General features: G+C 41.7%; 1 protein-coding gene across 6 annotated transcripts; it reads right to left on the bottom strand.

Moving 5' to 3' along the window:
• On the bottom strand, positions 1 to 10,131 carry CCNJ (cyclin J). Of its 6 annotated transcripts, XM_071748627.1 has the most exons (7): positions 9,963 to 10,131; positions 9,554 to 9,653; positions 7,461 to 7,671; positions 4,833 to 5,132; positions 4,583 to 4,742; positions 2,822 to 3,185; positions 1 to 1,405 (listed from the first exon to the last, which is right to left on the bottom strand). In XM_071748627.1, the coding sequence occupies exons 2-7, from the start codon at positions 9,620 to 9,622 to the stop codon at positions 1,262 to 1,264; spliced, it is 1,248 nt and encodes a 415-aa protein (XP_071604728.1). In that variant the 5' UTR covers positions 9,623 to 9,653; positions 9,963 to 10,131; the 3' UTR covers positions 1 to 1,261. The 6 variants fall into 6 exon arrangements, with proteins under 6 accessions (XP_071604728.1, XP_071604727.1, XP_071604732.1 ...); XM_071748626.1 differs by having other exon boundaries at positions 9,554 to 10,131; XM_071748631.1 differs by lacking the exon at positions 9,554 to 9,653 and having other exon boundaries at positions 9,963 to 10,130.
• Positions 10,132 to 11,098: the final 967 nt, after the last annotated feature.

The raw sequence follows: 11,098 nt of genomic DNA, 5'->3' as shown, positions 1-11,098 counted from the left end.
TTCTTATTCAAAACTAGTTTTATTTTTAAAAATAAGTTGAATGCATAGCACTCACAAGCATTCCATTGTTTTGGACATTTTGCATTTAGGAGAACCATTCTCATTTATGCCATAAAAACCACATTTTGGTTCTAGTAGTAAGAACAGTGTTTTTAATGTACACTGCTAAAGCCTCTTTAAATAACATTGAAACTGTTCAATGTACATTTTCTCTGTAGTCATTATGCAATGGTAGTGTCAGAAAAAAACAGACTAAGTAATAAATTAACTAGTATGTAGTGGATATTTTTACAGTTGACCTAATGTCTCAAAATAGTCAAATAAAAAATACCCTATTAAATGTAAATTTGCAGTATTAACTAGCTGAATAATCCCCCCGCCCATTATAATTCCAGTGTTAAGTATTAGTTAAATTTTTATATATCAAATGCCTATGGGATAAGTACTAATAACCCCCAAAAAGAAAAGCGTTTGCTGCTGTGTCATGAATAAAGATGATAAATTAGCTGATTTACAGATTTTATAGAAAAAATGCTACAGGCACCTGCTGTTATTTCAAGTCATGGTCTATTACAAGATTGTACATTCATAGCATCAGAGGTAGTTAGAGCACTGAGGACTTGGATACAGTATTGCAACAAAATGAAACCAGCAGAAAGAAGTCCATTTCCCTCTTAAAATGGTAGCAACGCTGAATAAAAAGCATGGCATCTTTTGAGATGGAAAGCCTCTACTTAACACTACACTTGGACACGGGGAAATATTCACTAGTAAATGAAGAGAGGAGAGGAAAAAACAACAAAAAACAACAAAACCAAACCAACTTGCATTTTAATTAAGAACTGACTACACTATGTCTATTTCAAAGTTGTCTCGCTAGCATAAAGCAAAGGGTCATCTCTTTCATTCACCCTCCTATTCCTCTTGACTTGCACATACATGCTACAAAAGCACATGAAAAAAATTGAGATTTATGTAAAAAAACAAAACAAAAACCAAAACTGAAAATCAACCACACAACAAAACAAGAGAAACAGGATTTCTTCTCCTCAACAATAGTTTTTTGTAGCATGTTATCGTTCAGCTCCAGGAAGAATGAACACAGATGTCCTCCCTCTATTCCAAACATTATGGGAAAACCCCCTCTCTTGTGAAACAGTCTTCCATCTTGATAATGTCTCTTAATTGCTTATGCTTTCAAAACAGTCTCTGTAATATTCACAGTACTTCATTAGATGGTACACAATTTTAAGTGCTGCCACTAAAACAGGGGAGAAGGTGGCAAAATAACAAATAAAAAAGTCTTAAGCCCACATATTATAAAGATACTTGAAACAGGAAGAGTCCTTTCATCCTTATCTCTTCCTCTCATGTTGTACCATGGGAGAAAGTCAGATATCTTCTTCTATTAAAAAAAAAAAAAAAAAAAAAATCCTCCATTAATATCTCCACTGTCATTTTCATCCAAGAGTTGGACAAGTGAAGCTTTCTACCCTTAGACTACCCACTCCACAGGAGAGACATGTAATTCCATAGTTATGTAATTAGCACCTTAATTGTGATAAAGCAGTTCACTCTGTAATAATTTTTGATCCACCTGCTTAGAAGAACAAGTCTGTGCATTTTCTTCTGGAACTCCTAAATAGTAGAAGAAAAAGTTGCTTGCTATTACCTGAGAATTTCCCTCCACTATAAAGCCTGAGAGAAATGGATTTCTATAAGCATTTAACTGTACTTTTTTTGTACAAGTGATACTGTCAGTACAACTGGAGGATACTTTCTATGGGTTAACAATACATGTGTGTTTGAGCATGTGCACACAGAGAAATCACAGCCACTGTAGTAGTTCTGATACAGTACAAGTTCAGCTGAAACTTTTTTTCTTCGATTACACAATACCACACAGCAGGGCAGTAGTTCACATCTACGTACTGTGAACACTAACATATCCCTTTGGTATGCTGCATATAGATGCCCTGAAGAAAAGCCACTCCATAGCCTCTTCCCTCTCTACCTCCCTCCCTCCCTCCCTCAAGTTATACCAAATTAAGTGTACAATCCAGCAGCACCGAATAATGAGTAGAAAATTCCCTGAGTTAGTATGGAAGAGTTACTTTAAACATAAAAAGAAAAGGGAGGAGAAAAGAAGCAAAAACATAGTGTCTGTTCTGTGAGATACAAAACTTAAAAGCTAGCCAAAATACCTGTTAACTCAAATGCCTTAGCCTAAAGCAAACATCCAACACAAGTGCTTGACAAAGGGGCAAGAGTATGGAGCTAGCCAGATGAGATTTGTTTCTTTCTGTGGTTCCCAGGTATCTGGAGAAGTCTGGCATTCTTAAGTTTCAGTACATTTAAAGTACGTTTTAATACTGTATGGTGGTATTACATAAATGTCTTCAAAATAATACTGCATATCTCCTTCATTGAAAGGCATGTCTGTAGTGAGGCCACAGCTATTTTTCTTTTTGACTAGTATTTAAAGATGTGCATTATAAGCACAGAGTATTCTGAGTGCCAGAGTAAGGAGTTATTATTACCACTATTACTCCCAGGTATAAATATTCTTTTCAGAGGGCATTCTATGTCCTTACTTTTGCAGTCTGTATTTGAGCTACAGCAATGGTTGCCAATCCAGTTGCTTTTTTCCTCCCAGAATGACACTTTTTATTCAATTTGTTTCCCTCAAAATTATTTGAGGTTCGACAAAAAAAACAAAACAAGTCCCCTCAACCTGCTACCTCAAAAATACAAGCACAAAACCACCTTGTATTTATCACCTCTCAAAGCAGGGAGTGACACAGGAATACCGTCCATTCACCTGGTAACTCCGATTGTAGGAGACACTTATACATGGCTTCACTTCTAGTGGAACAGTTAGTGACATGGCAGCACCAGTCTGTACATGGCCTCGACCCTGAACACTAGACTGTAAGGCAGAAGGGCAAGTCTGAAGGGGGTAAGATGCTGTGTGATTAGATGATATCTGCTGACAGTTTTGCTGCTGCGATGCCTGATGGTGATACTGCAATGAAGACTGATGAGCTTGGAGATACTGTGTTACGTGCTGTTGAGCATTAGCCTGCTGGGCAGCTGGAGCTGGGGTCTGAAATACAATGTGTTGAGTAGACTGAGCATGTTGTCCTTTTTGCTTGTTTGCTTCCTTCACATCATTGTCATGTGCACTAAAACAAATTGAGAGGACAGAATACATGAAATAGATACTAAAATAATTTTAAGTATTTTGGATTAACTTTTAAGAGTGCTCTAGCATATATTGCAATTATCTGAAAGTTTCTAAAGCTTTTTTTTTTTAAGGAAAAAAAATAATTTTAACCTATCCTTTAATATCAACTAAGGTTTTAAAATTTATTTCTTTAGGATACAATTTCTTTTCAGCATTTATTTCATAGAAATACAGAACAAAGACAAAAGTTAAGTACAATACAAATCATACATCTTGAATTATATAAAAATTCAATAAAATATTGTTAGTATTAATACCAATATTAAAATATTATATTGTATTATATACAAATTAAATTATATACAAATCATATATCTTAAATTATGACTGCAATAAGGTCTGCTAGTGTACTGCAATAAAATGACCGATTACCAGTTTTTCCTAAAAGATTGCAAACTTTTTATGGGGCACTGCAGAGATGACTGAAAGGCTTTGCCTCCTTCCCTTACCCCAACATGTTCCAGGGGAATACTGAAAACAACAACTTCTGCAACAGCACGTGAATGCTGTAGGTACTATCCCTTTCATTACAAATATTAATAAAGCCAAAAGAGGCCACTAGGGGTAATGTCAAACTTATATGGCACATATGATTCTTCTACATACAGATATTCTTGTGCTTCTATGGAGGCCAACTGTATGTAGATTTGGCAAGAACGAACTTTTGTAGAAAGGAAACAGTTAGGTGGCATATGTTTCAATCTTAAGGTTTAGAATAAAAGAACTGATTATGTAACATCCCTTCCCAGAAAGTTCATTTGGCACTTGTTGGCAATTTTCTCATGTCAGGTGTATCTCTCCCACTGTAATGCAAAAATGGATACAACCTTGTGGTCATTTCCACACCCCAAAGCTGGCCACTCAAACAGTCTGCATTCTTGATTCATAATCCATTTGGACTATCATTTGGACTTCCAAGGCACAGAGTCTTCAAAATAAGCAGGAGGCTTCTATGCCTTTGATACTCTTCAAATACTTTTGAAGTCTGTATTTGAGCTACAAAAATACATGACATAGTATTTTCCTCTCTGAGAAATGTACAGAGGTTAGGAACAAGCTATATAACTAATTCTCAAAGCATGCCAAAAGATGATCAGTGGAAATGCAAGCCTAAAGTTTGTTTGCTGGAAGAACAGGGAAGAGGTTAGATCTGATAAGGTTTTCTTTTTGGAAAGAACAGAACCATTATTACCCAACAGTATTACCTAACAGCTAAATATTTTTAGAATAGGAAACATAAAATTCAAAAAGAAATTCACTTTCAGTGCTAGCAAAAATTAAGCACACCAGCAGATGCAGAAATGTGCTTGAGGAAAGCTGATGTTGTTAACTTACATTAATAGTCGCTCGATACACGGCACTAGGAAATCCCAAGTATACGCAGTAAGGTGATGGAGCCGCGTGGGCCACGTTGGTGAGAGACGCAAGATAATCCTCGAAGAAGCTACACATGCAGTAGCAACTAAAGAAGGGGCATAATTTAAAAACGCGTGATCTAGAAAGAAGGAATAAGGAAAGATTCATTTAAGATGGACATTGTCTGTTGAAACAACAAAGGAGTCATTATGTGAAACAGGAAACTCACCTTGCAGTGATACTTCCAGAAAGTAATCAGCATATTTCGCCATATATAACTTAGTCTTTTCTAAGCAAACCATTGGCCATCCATCATGAAGATCAGTCTCATGGACAGCAATAGAAAGATAATAATCGATGAAATGAGCAGCAGTTGGGAGGCACAAATTCCACTGAAATGTTTCTAGTAACAGCAACTCCATATGAAGCAAATTCTGTTTTGTTAGTACCAAATTCATGTTAGTCATACAACCCAAGCTGTTCAACTGTTCGAGTTTGGGAACGCTGTCTTCCTTTTCTTCAAATTTACCTTCAGGTGAACAGAGAGAGGAAGGGACAAAAAACAAAGGTTCAGCACAAGTGAACTATAAAGCAGATTGTTTCTAATGTCTGCATCGTCATTTCAATTGCACTATGTCAAACAAGCTTGACATGTTACTGCAGACAGAAAGCTCAAATGTCAGAGACAAAAAGTATTATATACTATAAATGGCAAAATTTCAGCAGATAATGTCAACCACCTTGTACATTATTGTGCAGTGACATGTTTCCTGTTGGTTTTCCCATCCCAGCACACAGAAGCCAGTTGCCAAGATCAGAAGAAAGCTGCATTAGGACATCACTGGCACTGCATGCACAACTTTTTGTCACCAAATTACTGTATAATATGTCTCCATCATCAGTGAAACACCACTGCAATGTGACACAACACCACAGCATATGGCTTTAATCACCCTCCTGCCCCCACACACCCATTTTGTTTCTAAAACTCTTTAGAGTACAGCAGGAGCTCTAGCCAGCATGGCTGCTTTTAAAGCCTGATGATGTAGGTACATTTTTAGATTTGATACCTGATAAGCTGCTCCAGCATTTCAAACAAGTAGATTTCTGCAGTTTGTATCTAAAACCCCACACTGACATATATACTGTTTCAACTTTAACACTACTAGCAACTTCAGCTTTCCTTGGACTTCAGCTTGTAAGACCTGTGTGTTTTTAGCCCGGAGCAAAATTGTATATGTAGAAAATCCATTAAGAGGAGAAACAACTGCCACATTTCCACAGAGTTTGCCATATGGTTGTACTATTTCAATTTCATTGCAAATTCTTTCCATCTTACACTTTCTATTCAGTACTACATGTTATGTCGTAAATGCACATTTTTGCAGGACAGAACATTTGCTTTTTTTCCAGTGGTGGAGCTACTTATCAACATCAGTCCCAGTCTGTTAGTCTGTATCCCACACTCTAGTAATTACAGAAATTAAAACTTTAGAGCCACATAATTTCTCTTCTTACTTCTACAACCTTATCAGACACATCACAGTGCAATTTGTCCAATTTACTGCATTGCTGATGAAACTGCTTGTTTAAGCCACCTAGGGCAAAAGTTCAAAATAGCATTCTGATTTGTACTTTCTCAACCAATTAATACACTGCTTCTCAGAAGAACAAGTATGGCAGACTTTCAGAGCTCCACTTGCAGCTTTTCATGAAAGATGGCAAATGTGATTTTTTTTTTTTTTCTTTTTTAATTGTAATTCTCTTCAGAACATGATTTTCTTTTGAAAATCTGGCATCAGTTCAAAGATAATCAATTTTCCTAAATGGATTACACTAGTTTCTGAGGCAAGGTTTTCATACTTGGCACCTCATCCTTTGCCAAGAGAAGATTGCTGCCTGGTGGCATCCAGTCAAAGTTTACCCCCAAAAGGAAGCAGTATACCAAAAACAGCCAACAACTAAGTGCTCTGTTTTTCAAGCAAAAGAGGGCCTAGAGCTACAATGTGATATATCTTGTCTGAGAAAATGAAAATGGATTCTGAGAAGCAGATCAGCAGAAACTGAACCAACAGTTGGTTACTCTACTAGGATATATTTCTCCGAATCTACCAGCTTAGAAACAAGCAAGGATCCCAGCAAACTATACTCTTTATCCTATCTATACCCATATCTAAAAGGGGCCCACAAATGTCAAAAGAAGGCTACACAGCACAAGAATCTAGCTGAGGTCAATACAAGTAACACCGTTCACAATGAACGTTTGTGGCTTCAGAGTACTGTGCATTCACCACTGTATTTCACCAGTACTACATTTAGTATGTGTCAACACATGTATGTTAGCCTTAGATTGCTTAAAGAACATGACAATTTATGAAATCTGAAATATTGCAGGACCATAAAGCACCAGCAGCAGGGTGCAGTACACTCTGCATATTGTTAATTTCTTCTTTTATTACAGGTATGCAACTTTCTCATTTCCAGCACTTGATCTTCCTTTTGAAATGTTCAAAAGGAATATTTTGAAAAACCTTGTTTTGAAATGTTCAGAGAAAGACAGTTTTTCTATTCCTACAATGCAGCTCTGAAAGTTCACCTTGGAACCATTTCTTTACAAGCATAAAGATTGTTTTTAATCAGAGTTTGTTTTTATTCCCCTCAGTTTCATCAGGTGCCAAGAGAAGTCAAAACAAGAGTCTAAAGGCTCTAACAATTGGGCCAAACTGATATACACTTATCTGCCTGTCATTTATAACCACTTTGTTTCCCCAGTCTGCTGTATCCCATCAAGACACGCCTGGCATTTGGCAGTAGAACCTACATTGCTGTAGTTAAAAGTTTGGTGCTACATACTTACTTGCTAAAAGTAAACAGGAAAGAGCAACCACATGCAGCTGCTGTATAGATATGTCATAACGATCCATAAAGAGGTCCAACAGATACACAGCCAGATGTCGTGCAGCAGGACAGAGTCTGAACCGATTGCTCACAATGGCAATCAGATCTGCAAAGTATCTTCTCAGATGTAACTGGGGAGATTGGCCTTTGTAGGAGGGCAGCTTCAGCTCCTAAATGGACAGCAGCATGCAGTTTTATTAAAACCATCATTTGGTTTGAACTAGTATCAAATTAATATACTCAAAGTTATAGTCTCACATTTCTCATGGAATTTTCAAAGGATTTCACCCCTCTGCCTTCTGTTCCTACCATTTCATCACACTTTTCACAGAACAAAATCCAATTGATGTGTTACAGAACAACCAAAAAATAATTTTATTCTGCACAACATTAGTACAATAATTAAAAATGTAACATCTTTTCATTGGGCAACTGGCTAGAGTGACACTAGCTTTTACCATTTCTATTGTATTATCTCTACAGCAAAGGCTGCAGCTCCCAGGTGGGAAACCGAAAGGGCATGTGAGTACTCCTCAGCTGCATCAATGCGAAGTCCAACAGCTTAACTCAGGCAGGCCCCCAGCCTTCCCCCGCCCCCGACAGAGCTCAATCTGAGCAATCAAGACTTTGTACTGAAGTATTCGCATGTTCCAACGCTGCCAGTTCTCCTGCAGGTGCCTCCAGGAAAAGGGCAGCTAGCTGAGCAACGTTAGGAAGAGGACCTGGAAGTGTAAATGTCTGCTGCATGCATATGTTTAAATCCTGACTGAATCTGATCTGACTGAGGGTGCACTGACAGTGATTACAGTGTGCTGTCAGGCATAAATAAACCTCACTTGGTCTCAGATTTGGGGTGGGGAGGAACACAGACAGGGACAGAGGACACAGAATAAAATCCCTACCAAACCACAGATGAGAAAAATATATTTTGAATATAAAATCTGGACTACTAGAAAGAACACTACGCAAGCTCCTGCCAAGGCACTAGTATCTTCTCTTGAACATAGCAGACCAACAGCACAGTCTTCTGTTATCACAAATACATCTGAGTAAGACTGTGCTGCCCAGATTAAATAGGATTTTGAGTACAATTAAATTTCCAGTGGGACAGTCTGATGACATCGATTTGGAATGGAGTTGCCCCAAACTTTAAAAGTTATAAAGCCAATTCAAAGTTCTGAAACATTCTGTAAGTGAGAAAAAAAAACCCAAACCCAACAAAATCCCTACCCATACCTACTAAGCCTTAGAATTCACCTTTCACAATAAAAACTCGTTTTAAACTACTAACGGTAGCTTTGGCAGCAAGTAAATTATCCTGTCCTTGTTCAACCCCCTCCCACTTCCGCCCCTGCAACCAAAAAAAAAAAAAAAAAAAAAAGTTGCTTTAGCAGTTCCAAGAAAGATAATACACTCACCAAGTACTATCACGACACTAAAGCACATTTTTAAGCAGGTTCAGTCACTGTGATTTTCAGCTCCGAGCATAAAATGTGCTTTATTTGGAATGTAGCCCCAAAGAGCAACTTTGAGTCAGTCAAAGCAACTTCAAAGCAGTATTGCCTAATCCCCCTACTATTCTTACTGCACGTAATATTTGTTCAGTTATGTTTTTCGGTTGCGCTGTTGTTTTTTTGTTACAACAGTCCTTTCTGCAAAGTTTAACCTCGGACCCACTTACACATCTAAACAGAACCAAGCGCACCGTGCGACCCTTTTTAAAGTGTGGAAATAGAAAGAATTGTTCGGTCAGTCAGCTAAACTGTCAAAACCGAGGACAAAAAGTCTGAGCATTAACGGAGAGGAAGGCACCCTGTTTTTCAAGGTTTATAAAAGCAAACTCCATCAAAACCCTGCTCGGCCGCCTCACAGGCGCTTTCAAGCCCGCCTCGAGTGGCCGCGGCAGCTCCCCTCCCCTCCGGTTGTTAGAACCCTCCCTCACAAAGGCCCCGGGACCGCCAGCCCCCCGCTTCCCCGGCGCCGCGGGGCCGGGAGCAGCCTACATCCCCCGGGCACCCCGCCGCCCCCCGCAGACCCGCCGCTATGGGCTACCTTGTAGCGAAGCGCTTGGTGGATGTCTGCAGCCAGCTGTCCTGTCCACCACTGCGCCTCCAGCTCCATCGGCGGGGCGGGGCGGCGCGGCAGCCGGGGCCTGGGCAGACGGGAGGAAGCGACGCTCGCTAAGGGCTGGCGGGGCGGGAGAGGAGGGGCAGCACTACCCTCATCCCTTCCTCGCTCGCCCCCGGTTATACGCTATCAGCTGCCGCCCGCACCGCGGGGCCCCCCCGGCCCAGCTGGCCGCCATGCGGGGCACAAGTGAACCTCGTTAAGCCGCCCCCTCCCGCCACGGGGCACGGCCGGGCGAGGCGGGGCGAGGAGCAGCCGGCGGCCGCGGCTCCGGGGGGGGGACAGCGCCCCGACGAAGGCCGGCGGCTCTTCCTCTGCCGAAGCCGCCACTCACCCTACGCGGCGGCGCGGCCGGCGGCCGCTGCGGGGCCTGGCCCGGGGCACCTGAGCGCGGCGCGGCGTCCCAAGGGTTTCCCCGCCATCACGCGGCGCTGCCCGCCTCACCCATTGTTAAAGGGCCGACCGGGCCGGCGTGTGTACAAAGCCAGGCAGCGCCTGCACGCGGCCGCCCGCCCGCCAATCGCCTGACGCCTTACAGCACGGCCCGCCCGCCGGGCGCCAATCGGGACGCGGCGCTCACAGGGCACGCCGGGCCCCGAGCTCCGCGGCCACGAGCGGGAAGACTTTGGACCCGCGGAGCTGCCGTAGCCGCCCCGATAAAGGCCCAGGGAGGCGGGAGGGAGGGGCGGAAAGCTTTGCTCGGAGGTCCGTGCCGGGGCCGTTTCGCTGCGACCCCGGGCCTGGCGTAACCTGTTCTGGGGGCCCTTTTGGCCTCCCCCGCTGGGTGCCTGGGGAGATCTGGGTTTGGGGGGGAGTTCAGTTCCTGTCCGGAGCGTGGCGGAGCTTATCCCCTGGACCCAGAGAGTACTTTTGTCTTCTCGTGTGTTCTTTTGTCTCTTTAGTTTTTTTGACTGAGCAGTAGTGCTTTTCACAGGTAGGGTGATGGTGTCGTAAAATCAGTGATGCATAGGCTGCTCGTGGTTGGAAGGGGCCTTCAAGATCATCTGGTTCTAACCTCCCTGACATCTCCCACTAGATGAGATGGCTCAAAACCCTATGATTTACCTTTCTTACATTTTGGACACATTTTCCTTTTAGCAATAAAGGACATGACATTTCTTGAGCTGCAAGAGCTTGAGGCTTGTGATATTACAATTTATTTTGTGAGTGAGTTCTTGGTCACTGCTAGTTAAATTTCAGAGAGAAGGTGTCTAATGGCACGTACCCTCCCATTTCCCTTTTAAGTAGCCTAAGCTGCTCACCTGAGTCGAGGGCCTTCTGCCTCTTGACAGGTGATTACCAAAAGCAGCTCCCACTCAGCTTCTGGTGTGGCAGTAGGTGCTGTGCACCTGTTTTGTATTCAGAAGGCTTTTCTAAATGCTTTCCACTTGTTGGTAAGCCCCTGCTGTGGAGATCTTACAAAGTAATACTTTGTGCTTTATAGTGGTTTGTATCTTTGAATTCCCAAGT

The sequence above is a fragment of the Heliangelus exortis genome, chromosome 7 (assembly GCF_036169615.1).
Source record: "Heliangelus exortis chromosome 7, bHelExo1.hap1, whole genome shotgun sequence".
Taxonomy (NCBI): Eukaryota; Metazoa; Chordata; class Aves; order Apodiformes; family Trochilidae; genus Heliangelus; species Heliangelus exortis.
Note: the sequence above shows the minus strand (reverse complement) of the source record. Positions and strands in the feature narration are given on the sequence as shown.